General features: G+C 41.2%; 1 protein-coding gene across 1 annotated transcript in view; it reads left to right on the top strand.

The window, feature by feature from the left end:
- Window positions 1-19,896, top strand: part of BRWD3 (bromodomain and WD repeat domain containing 3) — a 47,984-nt gene extending 28,088 nt beyond the window's left edge. Inside the window, exons 19-40 of the mRNA XM_027690414.1 lie at window positions 1,595-1,778; window positions 2,236-2,329; window positions 2,959-3,108; window positions 3,996-4,072; window positions 4,670-4,847; window positions 5,613-5,729; window positions 6,154-6,261; window positions 7,324-7,448; window positions 7,608-7,690; window positions 8,215-8,326; window positions 8,644-8,705; window positions 8,793-8,948; window positions 9,677-9,797; window positions 10,330-10,455; window positions 10,542-10,623; window positions 12,188-12,244; window positions 12,554-12,694; window positions 12,914-13,066; window positions 14,527-14,690; window positions 15,206-15,303; window positions 15,740-15,898; window positions 16,898-19,896. Of these exons, the coding sequence (XP_027546215.1) occupies window positions 1,595-1,778; window positions 2,236-2,329; window positions 2,959-3,108; window positions 3,996-4,072; window positions 4,670-4,847; window positions 5,613-5,729; window positions 6,154-6,261; window positions 7,324-7,448; window positions 7,608-7,690; window positions 8,215-8,326; window positions 8,644-8,705; window positions 8,793-8,948; window positions 9,677-9,797; window positions 10,330-10,455; window positions 10,542-10,623; window positions 12,188-12,244; window positions 12,554-12,694; window positions 12,914-13,066; window positions 14,527-14,690; window positions 15,206-15,303; window positions 15,740-15,898; window positions 16,898-17,682 (3,332 nt within the window). The 3' untranslated portion in view covers window positions 17,683-19,896. The remainder of the gene's footprint in view (window positions 1-1,594; window positions 1,779-2,235; window positions 2,330-2,958; window positions 3,109-3,995; window positions 4,073-4,669; window positions 4,848-5,612; window positions 5,730-6,153; window positions 6,262-7,323; window positions 7,449-7,607; window positions 7,691-8,214; window positions 8,327-8,643; window positions 8,706-8,792; window positions 8,949-9,676; window positions 9,798-10,329; window positions 10,456-10,541; window positions 10,624-12,187; window positions 12,245-12,553; window positions 12,695-12,913; window positions 13,067-14,526; window positions 14,691-15,205; window positions 15,304-15,739; window positions 15,899-16,897) is intronic.

Below are 19,896 nucleotides of genomic sequence, written 5' to 3'. Positions count from 1 at the left end.
GTCAAAATAACAGCATATAATTAGAGGTTGTCAGTGAATAGTGTTGTGACAGACTAATGGTTTCCTGCTGCAGCGGAAGGCTGAGCATCAGTGGTAATAAAATAAACATGTTGCTCTGTCTTAGTATTTCCTTAGAAAGCTTGAGATTATTCTCCTGGTAAATGTTCTGCTACTGTGATTTTATTTTTAATACACAAAGTGATTAAAAATTTAAACCTAACTCAGTCAGATGTGAAGAGCTGAGTGGGTGCAGCTGATGGAAGGGGAGCAGATGCCGAGGACCTGAGCTGCAAGTCATCCTGAGCTTTGGGAAATTTACAGCTGCTCATAAATTAGTTCTAGGTTAAGTGACTGATTACACATGTTTGAAGTAGATTTCCTGGAAAAGCTCATTAGGATTTGGAGTTGCTTGTGTTGAAATTCAAGAATCAATAAGAAAAATATTGACAAAAAATGATGAAAATACACTTTTGCTTTGCTCTAAATTGGTATGTCAGGAAGGGTGTCTAGAAGGCACCTTCAGCTCACACAAAGGCTTTTCTGCATCTTAGGATAGGGTGATGGGTTGTGCAGTCCCAGTTCCCATTTTATTTGTGTGTCCCTGTAGTTGTACAAAGGAATTTCCAGGTATGAATGGTATGGAAATTAAAGCAGTTCCCTTCTAGAACTTGCACTGAGGAGTGAGTTTGCTACATGATCACCCAATTGATGTAAGCTCATTAGAGTATATATGAAGTCTTTAAACAGCCAAATATTTTTATACAGGTTTGCACAACCGTAAATTGCAGTATATTTGTGTGGTTGACCATATTTAAGCATGTGGGAGTTGTGTTGGTGAGCTAAACAAGAACAATGATGGCAGTCATTCCATTATTAGCAGGCTTTTTGTGTCCTTTTGCTGCCTGAAGTGTGTGTTTTCACTGTGTTGTGCCACCTGATGAGAAGCCCAGAGCAGAGCAGTGCCTGTGGCATAGCAAATAAGAATTAAAACCACAAGACATGGAGATACTACAGAAAACTTAAACCCTGCAGCAGTCTGTTATTTTAGATGTCAGCCTCATCTCTTCTTGTTCCATAGAATTTTAAGATTGATGATTTTAGAGCCTTTAAGCAGTTGAAAAACTTTAATTTGAAGTTCACTTAAGTGCCTTTAAAACTTTCCTCACGGATTACATTCTCTGTACACCTCAGATATCTCTGAGATATCTCAAGCCAGCAGCAAACACGTCCCTAAGGCCAGCACACAAAAATGTTCACCTGGAGCAAAAGAAAAGCCACTTCACGAAGAATAAGTGTTGATTATTGCCAAAAAAGAATCTTTGTGTGGTCTTTAAGCTTTAAATTGTAGATTAGATATTGGGAAGGAATTCCTCCCTGTGAGGGTGATGAGGCCCTGGCACAGAGAAGCTGTGGCTGCCCCATCCCTGGGAGTGTCCAAGGCCAGGTTGGAGCAACGTGGGCTAGTGGGAGGTGTCCCTGCCCATGGCAGGGAGGTGGAACAGGATGAGCTTTAAGGTGCCTTCCAACCCAGCCATGATTGCATGATTCCAGTGATGGCTTATGGAAGTGACAAGGTTGTTTTTCCCTCCCTCAGCCCTTCGCAGCCCGGCTCTGGACGTGGCCTCCCCCCCGAACGTGGGGCTCCGCCGGAGCGGGCAGATCGAGGGTGTGCGGCAGATGCACCACAACGCGCCCCGCAGCCAGATGGCCACCGAGAGGGACCTCATGGCCTGGAGCAGGAGGGTGGTGGTCAACGAGCTCCCTCCAGGCATCAGCAAGTAAGATGCTAAGTGAGCCAGGGGGGAAAAAAAAATCTCATTGTATAATATTTAATGATTAATCCGTACTCCTGAAGTGATTTTGCAGAAACGCGTTGGCTTTGGGGGTTGGTTGATTGTGTTGTTTGGAATATTAGGATTGGAGTGGGGAGTTGAGAATAGTAATTCCTTCTTTTCACAATTCAGTCTCTCTTCGGTAGTTCAAATACCACATTTCCCTGAAGTTTTATTTAAAACAAACCCCATGCAAATAATTTTAATTCATTCCGGTCTGCTTGGAAATAATTATGGATGCTCAGCTAAGGAGTTTGCTTCCTTAACTTACGATTCCAGGAGTGATGCTGCTTGTGCACAGATTTCTTATAGCAACAGAACAAGTATTTCTATGTCTGTATTAATGAGACTGAGTTATTTGATGATTTACTGAATAAAAGGGATGTTTCTTTTGCATAATTAGGGTCCAGGAAGAATGTCGAGCTGCCAAAGGTGAAATAGAAATTAGTTTATACACTGTTGAAAAGAAGAGAAAGCCATCCCACACCTTACAACGGGTGAGTTATAGCACTAAATTAAACAAAAAAACCCAACCCAATTTTATTAAATTATTTAGAAGATCAATACTCCTAATTGTTCCTCTGGCTCTGTCTTCCTTCTATAACTGTGATTTGTCTGTCTATAATATGCAGATAGTGGTAAATCTCTATCCTTGAGGCTTCAGTGGTGAGAAGATGCTGGAAAAGAAAAAGAGCAGAGCCACAGTGGAGTTTCTCTTTGACTTGTGGAAAATGGGGCTGGTCCCGTGCAGGGCTGAGGGTTGGACCTGATGACCTGTGTGGGTCCCTTCCAACTCAGCATATCCTGTGATTCTGTGAAAACAGAGAAACTTTAGAGGTGCCACACTTTTATAAGTGGCTGGACTTATCTTATGCAGAGATTTCAGGAATTTTATAGAAAAAATTATGTTTTCCCTAACTTCCTTCCTACTTTATAAAGTAGAATTGATACTGAACCAGAAACCACGCTTGGAAGTGCCCTTAAACAAGCCACGATGCGTCCAAGATTCTACAGCGATTTCCTGTTTGCAATTGGAATATAACATTGAGTCATGTTAACGAGGCACCTTTTAAATGTGTAACTCATCCTTGACTCCTTGGTTTTGTGCTGTTTGTCCCCGTGGCAGAGCGAATTCCAGGCGGGCAGCGGCAGATCCCTGCGCAGGAACCAGCGGCGGCGGCAGCACGCCTACCAGACCCGCTCCACCATCGAGCACAGCCCGCAGGGAGCCGCCCACCACCCCTGTGCCCGCCAGCAATCCGACAGCTCCTCCGAGGTCTGACCCCCCAGACACCCCCCAACAGCCTCCCTGCTCCCAAATCTCACAGCACAGCAACACTCCCGAGTTTCTCTGTGCTGTGAGAAACACTCGGCTCATTGATTCCCTGGGATTTGGGGCGTGTTGGTCTGGGAGGGGGCAGAATCTTCTCCCTCAGTGCCAGTACAGTGTTCAAAAGTAGCATGAAACAGCTCATGTATTTTTGGAAACCTGAAACGTTCCCGAGTAAATTTAACTGGGTTGTGTTAAAGCACCTGCTATTTTGGGATCTCACACAGCACGTGGATTCAGGGCAGGGCTTTGATTTCGTTTTGCAGTGCTTTGATTTCAGCTACATTTGTGGACTGCTATGGAAAGAGATGGAGTATTGGTATTAGTCATTGATATTGGCAAGGGAAGAACTTAAAATATCCCAGATTAAAAATAACTTGTTGTCCTTAAGGAAGATGCTGAAGACTGTTGCTTTGTAGATGCATTGAATGTACAGAATAGCTAAAAAAGTTGGGCACTTGGCACTAAAATTTATTAATCACTTAAATATGAACACATGTTACAGTTCTGATAGAATTAAAATTCACATCTGTTTCTATAGGAGTTATAGTATATAATATTATTTATACTATATTATATAACTATAAGGGACAAAAAGGACAAAGTATAATATTGATTAATACATAGAAAGAAACTATCTACTTATTTATATAGGAATTATAAAATCATATAGTGTCATACTAAGATACAGAAAGAAATTGTGGACCTACTTATTCAAATCTAAACCAGCCCGTTAAATACAAAGTTTTCCTCAGGTGACACATCTTGCTTGCAAACAGAAATTACATATTTTACCCTTGACCCCAAAGTGAAACCTTGTGTTTTTAACACAGGAAGATGAGACTGTTGGCACAAGTGATGCCTCCATGGATGATCCCGTGGCAGCCTGGCAAAGTGAAAGCAGTTCCAGGTACCTTTACTGGGCTCTGAATTGCTAATACTGGTTTATTATGGAATTTAATTAAGACAGTTGATGTTGTGATACTCAGACTTCATTTTGAAGACTGATTTTTTTTCCCCAGTTCTTTGTGAAACGTTTTATGTTGTGGGTTTTTTGTGTTTTTTTTTTTTTTCAGTCAAAAGCAGTTTTGAAAGACCATTTGTAAGAAAATGTTGTCTTTAATTAAGAACTGCTTGGAAGAATCAAAGCCAGTTTGCCATGCAAATCCTCTATGTGTGTTACTTGATATTCAAGAAGTCAGAACTGGATTTTTAGGGCATTTCAAGCATTTTTTGCTGCTGGTTCTTCTGAAATCAGTCTGTGAATCAGTGAGATGATGAGTATGAAAGTTGATATCAGCCATAGCTGCAGTTTTACTGGGAGTTTCAAATAGACACAATGATTTGCTGAAATCACAAATTCTTGTAAATTCACGTGATAACAAAATTCTGTGCTAATCCTGACATTGCTCCGCAGGAGAGCAGGTTGAATGTTTGGGCCTTTCAGTCCATTGTGTGAAAACTGAAGTTTTCTGTTCTCTTTCTTACAACTTTTTCTTATCTCCAGTGATTCATCAAGTGAATATTCGGACTGGACAGCAGATGCTGGAATTAATCTCCAGCCTCCAAAGAGACAAACCAGGCAGGCAGCTCGGAAAATCTGTAGTAGTTCTGAAGATGAAAATATGAAGGGAACAAAAGGACTGGAGCCAAAGCGAAGGAAACTTAAACAGCCTAGAAAAAAGGTCAGCATTTGTAATTTTTTAGTGTCTGTTTTACATTGTGAATATAAATTTGGTTTTTTTCAAAGTGAAATTGTTCACAGACAAGTATATAGGAAGAAAGAAACTATAGAGAGCACAGGAATTGTACTGCCAGTGGTACCAAAGTGATTTTATTGTGTGACATAGATGTTTTCTCCCAGGTTTATGTTCTTCCCTGCAGTTAGATTTACTCCAGGATGGTTTTGTTGTAAAATTACAATGGATCTGTATTGTATCTACATTGCCAGGTTTCTTTTTCCTGTTTCTTTAAAAAATATTTATAAATTAATTATATATATAAAAATTATATATATTATTATATATATATTAGAATATATAGAATTATATATATTTTAGAATATTTATAGAAGTACAATCTCTTTATTTTATTTTATTTTTTATTTATTATCTAGGACCACAGCCTGGTTTGGGCTGGAAGGGACCTTCAAGTCCGCCCTTGTTCCATGGGCATTTTAATGAATTTATGAATGTTTTAATTTTCTATTATATTTATAATAGACATGTCTTATTCCCTACTGTTTAGTGGAGGTTTGGGAAGGCTGACATTCCAGTATTTCCTTTGCTTTATATCTCTTACATGCAGTAAATGCTGTGTGGTCAGTTTTTCGTGTGTTCTGCCATAGTAATTAATTGTATTCTGAATATTATAGTAATTGCATTCTAAATATTATATTAATGGTGTTCTAAATACTATATTAATTGTGTTCTAAATGTAATATATTTCAGAAGCCCAGTGGCCTGCTGTCCCTGGAAGGGGAGCCCAGTGAGGAATGGCTTGCTCCTCAGTGGATCCTGGACACCATTCCCAGGCGCTCCCCATTCGTCCCACAGATGGGAGATGAGGTACTGCCTGCAGCAATTCCCACATTCCACAGGGGCTGGACAGCTTGGATTGGTCAGGACTATATATCCAGCAGTGAATTGTGCCCAAAAATAGGCTGAATTTTGATAATTCTCAGGCAGTTTGTTGTTTGCAGATAGTCCTTTCTCTGCACTGACTGAGGAGTAGCAGGCAGAGCTGGTTGTTCACCTTCACCTGCCATTTCTTAATTATCCCAATTTTAAAGCACAGAGGAAGTGCCAATTTGGGGGGCTGTAGAAATATTTTTGACTAGAAGAGTGTTTTGTAATGAAATAAATAAGTGGGCAGTATGTTCTCATCCCTGAGGCCTCCTGTTCATAGAAATTTTAGAATGAACAGGTAAAAGAACTCTCAGTAAAATAACCTTCTCTTTTTTTTTCTTTTCTCTTTTTTTTCCCTTTTAAGATCATATACTTTAGGCAAGGCCATGAAGCTTATGTGAGGGCAGTAAGGAAAGCCAAAATTTACAGTATTAACATGCAAAAACAACCATGGAACAAAATGGAACTCAGGGTAAGTTAAAGAAATACTTCAAAGAGCTGAGTGTCTCTGTAATATTAAACTGACACGAAAAACCAGCATGAAAAATATGAAGAAAGAATTACTTTAAAATGTTATTATCGAAGTTTAAATTGTAAATATTAATTCTTTACATCTGTTCAGTTCCTGATTTTGGACATGGTTCTCAGGAGTCACTTTCCACACAGATTATTTTCATTTAACACTAATTCATTCAGAACCCACCACTCCAAAGCTGTTTATAGTTCTCTCACTGCTCTACAATGACCTGAACTTTTGGGTTCTAGTTCTTGTTTTTAATGCTGTGGTAAGAAGGAAGAAATTATGGTGTAAACACCTAAATGTGTGTACAAGCTCTTTAAAACACTGGATCTTGCTTAGAACCAGAGTCCCCTAATACTTAATCCACAGTGTTGCCATGTTTTTTCCTGCTTTACTCCAATTTTGCATCAAAAGAAGAGTCCATATATGTGCTAATATTCATATATGTGTATGCCAGTGCTTCTATTATATGAAAATAATTGCTTAACTGGAACAATACCCAGTTGCTAGGCCAAAGTATTCAGTGATTCCAGCTGTAATTTTCCAGGGCATCATCAGCTTGTAAGGAAAAGGAAACAGCGTTTCACTTAGGATAGAGTTTGACAGGATGTGAACATAAAGGCTATTGTGGAATTTCTGTTTTAAGAGGAAGAATTTCCTTTTTCCCCCCTATACAAGAGTGAGGGGGCCCTGGATTAGGTCAGGGATAAACTTTGGTGCCATCAGTGTGGTTAAAACCAGAGTGGGTTTGGTCCTTAGAACCTTCTTAAGTAATTTGTGGGAATCCTATTCACAAATCTACCAAGGGAATGAGCACCTTACACCTTCCTAGTTTTTGGTTTTAAAGTGTCAGTGATTGATTTTTAGTATTTGGAAAAATAAAATTTATGGGTGAAATTACCTGGGCTGTAGAGTAGAAACACTAGTTTCTATTAATATGTTTAATCCTTTAAAGTGGATATTTTTGTGGTCAGCAAGTTAAAATAATGCTGTTCCATATTTATTGATAAATAGGAACAAGAATTTGTGAAGACTGTAGGGATTAAATATGAAGTTGGGCCTCCCACACTCTGCTGCTTGAAGCTTGCATTCCTGGATCCAATCACAGGCAAAATGACGGGAGAATCCTTTTCCATAAAGTAAGTCACTGGAACGCTGATGACATCCTTCAGGAGATTTTTTTGCAGTGTAGAAGCTTCTCCCTCCTCCTTCCAAATGCATGGAATTTGGGGACTGTGCTGTGCATGTAGAATTATATTTCTGGGTAGTAATAACTTTCTCTGTCTTGTTTCCTGAAGGTACCATGATATGCCAGATGTCATTGACTTCCTCGTGCTGCATCAGTTTTATAACGAAGCCAAAGAAAGGAACTGGCAAATAGGTGACTCCTTTTTTTTTTTTCCCACTTCCATATGTTTTCTGCACCGTTTCTGCAGCTGTTTAATGGGATACAGGGTCTTCATTACATCATGTAAAGGACTTTACACACGTGATATTGTCACAGAATAGGCTGAGTTGGAAGGGACCCACGAGGATCATCGAGTCCAACCCTTAGCCCTGCACAGGACCTTCCCCAAGAGTCACACCATCATATTATAGAAGTCATTGGAAACTTTCATTTGATGTTTGCTGCAATTCCTGTAGCAGAAAAAAAAAATATAAGAGAAACTTCCAAAACCTGTGAGAGCAGGAGAATCTGCTGATCTGTTGTGATTTGAGACATGGAAGAAGCTGTGGGTAATTCCCAGAGGTGTCCAAGGCCTCCCTTTAGGGCTCCATTTCTTTAGTGCAAAATGTAAAAATTGAAGTAGTGCATTTATGAAAGATGGAGTTGACTCTCTAAAAAGAAATATTTAATAATTATCGATGTTGTTCTTGTGCTGAATGCAATATTTTGCCTTCCAGGGGATAGATTTCGCAGTATAATAGATGATGCTTGGTGGTTTGGAACTGTGGAGAGTCAGCAGCCTTTCCAGGCAGAGTATCCTGACAGTTCCTTCCAGTGCTACAGTGTCCAGTGAGTTTTTACATGTTTTACATACAACTCAAATGGGTACCTCAGGCACCAGCATCTCTTTTTTCCATTTCAATAAATAACCAGCCACTTGATTTACTTATTTAATTTTGAATTTATTCCTAAAGCAACACTTCTGGTGTAAACAGCAGGGCAGTGACTATATAGGGGATACAAGAGGAAAATAAGGAGTTGGAATGTCGTCAGTGACAAGTCTTGTTCCTAACAGGGATGACCTTCGTGGTGTAAATCTGGTAAAGAAAAGGTGCATTGTTATATTCAGCTCTAACTTGTGTATTTTGAATGTATTTTTTTAATAGCTGGGACAATAATGAAAGAGAGAGAATGAGTCCCTGGGACATGGAGCCAATCCCAGAAGGAAGTAAGTGTTGAACTCATGTTCCTGTGCAAAGTAAGCAGCTTTTTGCCACTGCTGGGACTTACTGCCTGTGGAATTCTCCCTTTCCAGCTGCCTATCCAGAGGAGGTTGGTGCTGGAGTTCCTGTGACTCCAGAGGAGCTGACAGCTCTTCTCTACAAACCCCAGGAAGGAGAATGGGGGGCCCATTCCAGAGATGAAGAATGTGAACGAGTGATCCGGGGCATTGAGCAGCTTCTTTCCCTTGGTATGTTTGGAGAGAAGGGGTGGAAGGATTAAGAATATCAGTATATTAATATCAGAATATCACGTGTTGGCACATGACTGAAGAGTAGATGGGATGGAGTGTTGGGAGTTGGTGTGGAATATTTGAAATGTAAACTAAATTAGTGAAAAGAGCCTTTTAAATTTCATATTTCAATTTCCTTTTAAATTATATTCCTTTTTTTCCCCGTGGGGTTCACCTGGTTTCTTTCAATGGGGGTTCTCAGTGGGTCATATCTAAATGTGAATGAGCAAAACATTGAATTAAACTCCTCAAAACCAACCAACAAACCCTCACTGAACATCCTCACCAACAAATCCCTTGTAAATAGTTTGTAGGCATTTAATAGCACACTGTGATTTAATTTCTGCCTATATTTACACCCAGGGCATGTCTGTATTCCTAACTTATATTACTTGTTGTAGCATTCCTGTTGTAAGTGCATATGCATGTTCCTTTCAGTGGCACATTTGGCTGCTGACACACAAACCTCAGATGTGATACTTAAACAAAAAGTGCTTTTTCAAGAGTAGTAACAGATGGCACAAGAGGAAGAACTGTCCCCTTTGTGTAATGACATTTCCAGCTGTAGATCTGGGTTGCTTTTGCTGAATTCTTAGAAAGAAAACCCCGAAAGCATTAAAAGAAATCTTGATGTCGTGTAACATCCCTTTGAGGCATCTGAATGATTTTGGTCTTTTGTCTTGCAGACATTTCCAATCCCTTTGCTGTCCCAGTGGACCTTAGTGCCTATCCCATGTATTGCACTGTCGTTGCTTATCCAACTGACCTCACCACGATCAGGAGGAGACTTGAAAACAGGTTTTATAGGTCAGTTGGCTTTGGATTTGTTTGTAATCTCTGTTTATTACAGCCCCATGGAGGGCAATCCTGAGCTGAATGTTCTGTAATGCCCCTCCAGCAACGTGAGCAACAGCATCAGATCAGATTCTGTTTGGCCTTGGGCAAAGTGAGTCTTCCTGAATAATAAATTCCTTTTGGTTGTTAAGGCAAAAGCCAGTGTGGCTGGATCTGGAGTGTGTTTAACATCCTGAGCCTCACTCTGTGGTGGAGGCAGAGCATATTTGCTTTGTTTCCATCCCTGCTGCCTTTGAACCAGAGGTTTTGCTGGTGTTGCAGTTGCCAGAAACGGGCTAAATGCTGTAAAGTGGAAATCTCCGTTTTTCCAGTCAGCTTGGGAATAAATAACATCCTGTTCTTTTTATCCCCTCTGAGGACCACCTGTTTCTCCTCACTCTGAATCCCCAATTCCTTTTTTTACTAAAGAATCCTACTGATCTCGGAAGGAAAACAATCCACACCTTCTTCTCCATCCCATTTCTTAAATTTTCTGTATTTTTAGGAGAATCTCTGCACTGATGTGGGAGGTCAGATACATTGAACACAATGCCAGGACCTTCAACGAGCCAGACAGTCCCATAGTCAAAGCAGCCAAAATTGTGACGGACGTCTTACTGCACTTCATTGGGTAGGTTTGGACTTCACACCCCCCCCCCAGCTTTGAGTTCCTGAGAGATCTGACTATGTATCTTGGTTTTTGTCACTGTCCTGCAGAGATCAGAGCTGCACTGATATCTTAGAGATCTATAACAAGGTGAAAGCAGAAGACCTGAGCAGCACTGATGAAGAAGAGGAGGTAAGATCATTTTCTTGCCTTCTGAAGTTCAGCACGTGCAAGAAATTTGATTTTTTGTTGAGTCTTTATTTTCTGGGTAATTGCACTGAGTTTTTGAGATGAGCCTGTTCAGGCTCACCTGGGACAATAAGCTCCCTTAAGTAGGTAAAAATGATTCCTGGAACTGCCTGTCTTTAATCTGCTCCCAGTACATGGTGTTTTGTTGTGTGGGGAAGGATGAGTAATTAGGGGACTGGGAAGTGGAGCTGTTACTCAATCAGAGGACAACAGCTCCCCATTGCCAGCAAGGCAGCAGAGATGGTTTTCATGTGTAATTCTGTGTCATTTCCCATCCGTTGTTCCCTGGAGTGAAATGTCAGGTAGAGCCCAGATATCACTTCCTTGAGCTTTTTCTCCCTCCTTGCACCTTCTCCCCTTCAATGCAGTTTGAAATGGGCTGTAGTTCCTGTTGCAAAGTGACCTGTTACAACTGAAATTGCTTGGGTTTTACTTTTTCAGTGTTATTTTCTAATACACAAGGTAGTATAAGATTTAGTGAGGAGGTTTCTTCCCTAAGACATTCTCTTTTGTGGCAAATTGGAAATATGAAAGTTAAACCTGATGCTGCCTGAGCACCTGTTTGCTTGGGGCTGGTGCTGCTGTCTTGGGTTTGTGTTGAAATTAAAGTCTGTGCTACAATGAAATAATTTTGTTATTTTATAAAACTGAAGATGGAATAACACCATCTGTTTTCACAGACTGTGAAAAAAGTATTTTGAAGAAAATGAGAGATTTCCATGGTAAAATAGCAGACCCCCCTTTCCCAACTCAACCTTCTACTCTGTTTTGAATCTCAGAAGTGACCAAAATTCCCCCTATATCACCTTCCTCTCTCCAGCCTTCCAAAGAGCTGGTTTATAATATGTTTTGCACTATAATATTTTAAAAGTTTAAATATTTTTTAGATATTAGGAAGGAATCCTTCCCAGTGAGGGTGGGGAGGCCCTGGCACAGGTTGGGCAGAGAAGCTGTGGCTGCCCCATCCCTGGAAGTGTCCAAGGCCAGGTTGGATGGAGCAACCTGGTCTAGTGGAGTCCTCTCAAAAATTAATTATATGTAATTACTGGTAAAAGCTGTATACAAAGGAATTTATGTTGTAATTCCTAAATCTAGGTTCTGAAAAGAATATTACACCCACCTGATGTGAGTAAGGCACTGCATGAAACCTGAATAAACTCAGTGCAGCTGCTCAGAGCACGAAAACTGAGGCAGGGCAACGAAGCTCTGCAAGGCTGCAACTGAGCTGAGCCTTAAGGACTGAAAATCAGCCATTCCTATTTCTCACATGTTTTTATGTATCATTTTTTTTATGGAAGCAATCTTGGAAAAAGCATGAAACAGCTTAAAATCAGGTGGATCGAGTTATGTAAATTCTAGTTTGAAATTAGTTTCTACTTTCCTTGAGCCATTTATTGCATTTGAGTAGTTTAAAATTGTTGTTGTTGTTGGCTGGTTTTTAACCCTCTTTCCATGGTTGAGGGTCCATCCAAGGCCCTGTGTGTGTGATCATTCCCTTTGCCTTTAGGTGGCAGAAGTAGATGTGGATTCAGACGCTCCAGGAACTTCCTCTGGGAAAAGAAGAGTGAGTAAAACTTCTGCTTTGGTCTTTTTTTTTAATATTAGATTTGAAAAATATCAACAACAGTCAAGTTTAGATAAAACTGATACAAATAGCGAGGCTGGGGCTGAAATATTGCAACTTTGAGGTTTGGGTTTGAGTCTTACATAGGACCAGAAAAGCCAAATTGGGCCATCAGCTTTGCTTGAATCTTCCTGGATTTCTGTTTTTAGTGGTGGAGATCTTTGACTGAGAATGCTGGGAAATTAATAGGAGATTGAAGGGGAAAATTGGAATTTTCTGATAAACTCTGGAATTTCTGTCTCCCTGCAGGTAAGACGACGAGTGAAGAGGCAGCCCATGAAAGCCAGTCCTGATGCCTGGAAGGAGCAGTGCCAGCAGCTGCTCAACCTGATTTATGAGCGGGAGGACTCGGAGCCTTTTAGGCAGCCTGTTGATCTCTTCTCTTATCCTGTAAGTGCAGTTTCCACATCCAAAATGGTTCATCCTTTGGCAAAACATCCGTGCTGGGCGTGTCTGTGCTCTCCCTTTATGAGCAGAGAATAATCTGCAATAACTTGAAAGTAAAATAATTACTTGAGCCACTGGATGAACACTGAGGTGCTTTCATTGCTGTAGGATTTGACAGCCTTTACTGTTTTCATCAGCCTTTACTATTTCGTGTTCTTCCAGGATTATCGAGACATTGTAGACACTCCCATGGACTTCAGCACTGTGAAAGAAACCTTGGAAGCAGGAAACTACACCAGTCCCTTGGAATTCTACAAAGACATTCGTTTGATATTCTGCAACTCTAAGGCTTACACTCCTAATAAAAAGTCTCGTGTAAGTAATAAATTTTAATGCCCTTTTTTTTCACGAAGACCTTGGCCCTACATGAATAAAACATATGGAATAATGTCTGAAGAGCAAAGCATTGCTTGGTGTAATAAAAATAACCAGTGTATATCAATTCTGGGGCCTGTGCTTATAAATTTGCTTTGTTCTGCTCACCCAGATCACTTAAAACTTTCATTTTCATCTGAACTTTCTGAACTTAAAGCTTCTGAGATGTTTAGTGTTGCAGCTGTTTCCTTAAATATTTGCAGCAGAAAACTGATCACAAAGTGCTTTTATTTTTTTCAATAATTTATTCCTGGAAACAAGGCTATCAGCTTGAAAACTGCATATTTATCTCTGCCCATCTGTCTACAAAAGGATCCTTTTTAAATTAGTGGAAATATGATGCAATATTCCTACTACCAGAGGAGATGAGATACTTATTTTTTTCTAGTTGACTTAGAATATTTGGCAGTACTTTTTGCACACTGTTGCCTGTGTTTCTCAGGTGCTAATCCTGCTTTTTGCTGCTTGGACTTAAAGGCAGAAAAAATGTATCAGATTGAAGCCTTAAGGAGGATATGGCAAGAGGGAAAAGGGAGATCAAAATGTTGGAATATAGATATTTTTGTATAAACTAGGTAAAATGACAAGTGGTGTGTGACTGATATGTAAACATGGCTGTGTTTGATCTGTGTTCCTGTGTCAGCTTTTCCTAAGCTGTTAAATGATCAAATTGCTCTAAAATTTTCAAGTGTTTGAATGATATTTATCCTCAAAAAATCCCAAGCTGGCACCAGGACAGCTGCAGTTTTAGCACTGTTGGTGCAAAACAGAGTTGGAGTGGTTGGTGTCTTCATGGTATAAAAGCAGACAGAGTTTTGACCGTGTTTTCAGGCATAAAATTGTAATAATTGCAATGGAGGAACAGCCAGGAGTGAACTTGTGGCTGAGGCTACACAGAGACAAGGCCTAGAGAGAGGGCAGGAAAAGGGTTTAAAGATTGTGACATCTGGTTTACAGAAATTAGGAGTGAGGACATTGTAGTTGGCTTCTGTGTGCAGCTGGGTAGGGGTGGAGTAAAGACATTTTACCAGGGAATTAAAGCAAAAACAAAGGTGAGGGGACAGCAAAATTCATTTGTTTTTCCCTTGGTATTCAAGTTATCTTATGGGCTGCTTCTTCCGTGCTTTATGGGGTTGACAAAGGAGGTTGTATTCCAGCAATTTAGATATCAAATTTCCTTTTACTCTGGAAATATTTTGTACTGGAAGTAAATCTTTTCAGGAAAACACTTTCTGTGGTGAGAATACAGAAGGAAATTATCTGCAAAGGGCCTTGTAGTGAAATGTCACCATGAATTCTTCCTTTGTGCTACATAGTCTGGACATCTTGGTGATTGTTTTTCGGTTGTTCTTCCAACTTATTGAACTTCTACTAAGTCTGACTGTGCTTTCTCACTCCAGATTTACAGCATGACCCTTCGACTCTCTGCCTTATTTGAGACTCACATGAAGAACATCATCTCTGAGTACAAGGCAGCAATGCAGTGTCAGAAGAGGAGGAGGCCACGGTACCGAAAACGGCTGAGGAGCAGCAGCAGCTCCCCCTCAACCAGCAGAGCATCCAGGTAACGTGGGATAGTGGGACTGCCTGGCAGTGGCATTCCAGGGAACAGTGGTAGGATAACCAGACAGCAACAGTATTACTCATTTCCTGCTGCAGTTGCTCTTTTGGGTGATAAAATCGTGTTCAAGTCTAGTTTGTGCATAATTCTGGTAAGTGAAAGACTATGTGGTTTCATTATTCCCTCTGGAGGAAATGAAAGACCAACTGTCTCTTCACCTTTGTTTAGTTGAAAAAAGTGTTGTATAACACTGTATATCAGCCTTCTGTCTGATACATTAGCTAAGTAAACTGAGTATTGGTTTTAAAAAGGGAGATAAAGTGTTGTTCCTGCAAATTCATCTGCTTTAGCAGACACATGGTGCTGTAACTGTTTTTAGTGTTATTACACCTGGGGAAAAGATATTTGTTTGATAAATTCGCTGCAAAAATCGAGGCACTTTGCAGGGGAAATTGGTTTTGTCTTTGAGTCTTTTGGTGCTGACAGTTTTATCTCTTTGGGATATTTTGTGTTTTCAGCCCCAAAGGGAAGCAGAAACAAATGAAGATTCAACCTAAACCCAACCAGAATACCTCACTGCCCCTGACCAGGACGAGCTCTTCAGTCTCATCTCATGGTGAGGAGGAATGTTGTAAAGTACAATCTGCTTGTATGTGCAGATTGGATCTGTTATTCCTGAGGCACATGCTAAACACACCTGAGGAGGGAGCAAGTGGCAAGGTCATGGAAATGTGTTGTTTGTAGGTTGTTTTAGCTGAACTTGGCTGTTAGGAAGTTATGGGTGAGGATCAGGGAATTGGGAACCTTAGTGAGAATTAATCTAGTCACCAGAGCCTGGGCTTCCTGTACATGGGCTTCTCTCATACAGCAGTTATGGATAAATTAATGTTACTTTGGATTACACCAAAAGGAATCTGTCTCTTCATGGCTGCAGAGGCAGCTTGGTGAGATGAACCTGACTGGGGCTGTTAACTCAGGTGATCCAAAACCTCCCCAGCCCTGTAAATAGAGGATAAGAATCACTCTGTCACGTTGTGCTGTCCTGTGTAAAGTTTCAGATACAGCAGAAGAACCTCTGGGTTCAGCCACTGGTGAAGAGCTGGAGGGTCAACCATCTTCCTCAGGCTCCAATGCACAGAACCGAAGTGGAAATGCCATAGATCCAGGGAAAAGCAGGCCAGTCAGGAGTAAATCCACACCGGTGAAACAAGGTGAGAAATAATAAGATTCTGTTATTTGAATAACTGGTTTCACTAGAGATGAAAGATGTTCCTTCCCTCTGATGTTGATGGTATTATTGCCTGAGTGTAGCATTATGTATATTCCCAAACCATACAAAAAATGTTGAGTTTACTTTACTCCTCCCCCCAAAAATGTAAATATTTTTATCCTACTCAAGACAAAGTGGTTGTGATTGGAAGGGGAACACTGTTTGAAGCTGTGGTAAGTTGTCTCTGGGACATGTCACTCAGAGTTTGCACTGAGGTGGGCACTGAGTAGGCATTGCCTCAACCCTGGAGCCTTTCCCAAGTCCACACCCCTGTGCTGTAGCCATGCTGGATGCTGCAGGTGAGCTCTTCCTGTGTTAAAGAAGATATTGAATAGTCATTGTCAGATTCTTAACTCTCAAAACACGTAGGATTTTGGGTCCCACACCAGCAAGATACTTTATGTATTTTTAAGTTAAGATGCCCAACAATCCTAGTGAACTTTCTTGGGTTGTTGACTTTCCTGAATTATGCTTCCCTGGACTCAGCCTTTTGAGAACATGCATTTGAGGGGCAATAAATCCTGCTTGCAGAGCGTTATTTTCATTTATATAGCTTTGAAACGGGTTTGAGAGTTTTTCCTGCCTCGGTAGGATTCACCTGATTGAGTTTAGATGTTTGTGTCCAACCTTATCACTCTGGGATCATTTTATTGCCTGAATTTTCACTGAACTCTTAGTCAGGAGAGTTTGAAGTTGTTGCTTCCAGATAAGAACTATGTTTACTTTGATGAATTTTCCCCTTAGAGCACCTGTTTGTGTCCCCAGCACATAAAGGGTGAGTAGCTCCGAGCTGGATCATCCCCAGAGCACACCTGAGGCAGCTGAGGAGAATCCCAGAGGCAGCTGAGGAGAATCCCAGAGGCAGCTGAAGCCAATCCCACTCTTTGTGTCCTGTTTGGCTCAGGTGTGATGCTGATGGGGTTTTTTTGTGTTTGCTTAGATCACTCTCCTGATGGACCCCTCACCAATGGAGATGGCAGAGAGCCTCGGGCAGGAGTCAAGAGGAAGTTACTGAGCGCCTCGGAGGAGGACGAGCACCTGGAGGAGGCAGAGGAGGAGGAAAAGAAGAGAGAATTAAAGGAAAAGTCTGGTTTGTCTTCATCAGAAAGTGGGGAATCGGGATCCAGCTCCAGCTCTGAAAGCAGAAGTGGCTCTGATTCCGACTCGGAATCAACCTCCAGGACAGATCAGGATTACATTGACGGAGACCATGACTACAGCAAAGTGGTGCAATCCAAAAAGCCCAAACGGAAAATCAAACGGAAACTCAGCGCTGGGAAGCGGAATTGGCAGGGCAGGGGCACAGGGAGGAGGGGGAGATGGGGCAGGTGGGGGAGATGGAGCAGAGGGGGCAGAGGGGGGAGAGGTGGAAGAGGCTGCGGCAGAGGCAGAGGCGGCGGCAGGGGAGGAAGGAGAGGCCGCGGAGGCCGAGGGGCCTCGCGAGGAGCCACCAGAGCGAAACGCGCCCGGATCGCCGACGATGAGTTTGAGAACCTGTTTGGGGGCCAGTTTGGAGAGAACGTGTTTGGGGGGAGGTTCAGCCGCCCCCCTCGGATCAAAACCAGGAACGAGGGCAGGAGGACTGTCCTGTACAACGACGACTCCGACAACGACACCTTCGTGCACACCGAGGATCCGTTGAACCTTGGTACTTCCAGGTCAGGCAGGGTGCGGAAAATGACAGAAAAAGCCAGGGTCAGCCATCTCATGGGATGGAATTATTGACAGGTGGAACACTTTGGAACAATTTTAAAAGAACTTCAATGGCCTTCTACTGCAGGGATTTTACCAGAAATTCTACCAAGCAAGTTGTGCGGGGACTCCACTCACGTTTTCACAGTGGTGCTTTTCCATCCTGTCAGTTTGTGTTTGTTTTAAAGCTTCAGCTCTCCACACTTCATTGGTCAAAACAAGCCTTAGTCATTAGGCCTTAAATTACAGAAATTCTTCCCCACACACTACGAGTTCATCACATTAAAGAGGCTTCCAGCTTCTCAGTAAGAACATGACATTTTTGAGTCACGCTTATGAATTTTCTCCCTCATTTTGTTTTTGTATTATAGAAATAGCACCTTCTTACAGAGTTTTTATGTGGTTTCTGCCATAAATCCTTAGACACAGTAATAATTATAACTTTTGCACAATACACCAATCCTAAAGGCAGCTATAAAATGTTTACAGTTTCTATATTGTAAGAAGGATCTGGATTATTTTAATCTTCCCAGGCCAAATGTTGATGGAATTGTGCTGAACTGAAGTATGTCTATACTACAGTTTTGGGGGTCCTGATGTGCTTTCTATCGGTTCTTTATTCGTGTAAAAAAGTGACAAAAGGGTTGGTGCCTTGTAAATATGTAGCAAACCTTTGATGTGGTGTGTCCTATGTGTGCATTAACTTTATTAAAAAGAGAATACTTGAGAAGTATGAATATCTAGACAAAAGGTGCCAAATGCAAAAGTTACTTGCATCTATTTTCTTTTTGTCCTCTCATATTTTTATAGTATTAATTGAGATTGTGCAGCTAAAGGGGTGACTTCAACATTTGAAAGGTTCCTCCTCTTCAAAGCATAAAGTGATTTTTAATAGTAGCTCAGCTACCTCTTATTTACAACTACTGGAAACTGAAAAGAAAATAGATGCTGTTATTCAGTGCGTGTTGAAGAGGCGAGAAGGAGCTTGAGGGGTGGAAGTTGTAGAGTAATTGTATCTTCATTCTGTTGTCACCATGAAAACCAATTCAGTGGTTACCAGAGTTCTCAGAAGCAGCACGTTCTGGGCAGGTGGGGATTTGTTTGTGCAGAGGGGCTGAGCGGCTCCCACTCCTTCCTGCTGCCCCTTGATCCGTGAAAATGTGAGTTTGGATGAGGGGCTGGGGGAGCCCCGCTCCCTCTGGTGACGCTGGTACAGAACCCTCCAGACTGACTCTTGTATCTCAAGCTTCCAGAAGAGTATTCCTGTTGCACTGTACTCTTGTTATCCTGGGAAATGCTGACTTGAAACCCTTTGGGCAGTGGTAGTGCAGTTTGTGAGGAGATTGGTGCTCTGGCTCCTCTGGGAGCAGAACCGGGCGCTTGGCGTGGGCTGAGCTGGAGCTGAGCGGCCTCTTCCTTCCTTCCTGGGCTCTGGCTGGAATATATATGGGACTTCAATTTTCTCCCGTTGTCCAAACGGATCTGACAGCTCCAAGAGTGGGTCAGGTCACAGAGAGAACAAACAAAAAGAGGCTACAAAGTTCCGCTGGAGTTTTTCAAGGTTTTTAGGTTTTTTTTTAAACTTTCATCCAATATCCTTAAGTTCTTCTGTGCACAGCTTGGTCAATAATTCTGGAAAACCTCAGGCAGCAAAGAGTGACCCATGTATATTCTCAGATGCAGAAGGAATTTAATTTTTGACTTTCTATATTCAGCACTAGCTATTTTATCTCGCTTTCCAAAAAAACCAACTCTAGTTAGATGCAAAAATGACTTAAAAAAAAAAAAGCAGAGGTTTAGTTTTGTGATGGAGGAGAGTATATCCTGAACTGCTCATTAATATGAATTTATGGTACAGTACAAAAATCACACTTTTAATTTTTTAAGGAATGGTTGGAATCAGCCGTAATCCACTGCTGGACTCGATTCTGGTTTTGATGGGGGGGGTGGGAAACAAGTGCAAAGGCTCTCCTAGATCTGTGTTGGGCTTTAAAGTATAAACACCTGTCCTATCATCTCTCTCATATATCTGTATATATATACACGCATTTATATTTATAAGAAATGTATTATTTGTTTGACTGATTGGTCTTTTTACATATGGTAACCAGGAATAGCATGTATGCATCAGTCCATAGTCAAAATCATATCCTTAGATGAGTCCTGTGAGCTAATGTAAACACTAGGGGTTCTGTCCTAAAGCCTGAAAAGCTTGAAATGCAAAACAAATGCTTTTTTTCCCCTCTC

Source organism: Neopelma chrysocephalum, unplaced genomic scaffold, assembly GCF_003984885.1.
Source record: "Neopelma chrysocephalum unplaced genomic scaffold, ASM398488v2 Primary Assembly neopelma1_81, whole genome shotgun sequence".
NCBI classification, from domain to species: Eukaryota; Metazoa; Chordata; class Aves; order Passeriformes; family Pipridae; genus Neopelma; species Neopelma chrysocephalum.
Note: the sequence above shows the minus strand (reverse complement) of the source record. Positions and strands in the feature narration are given on the sequence as shown.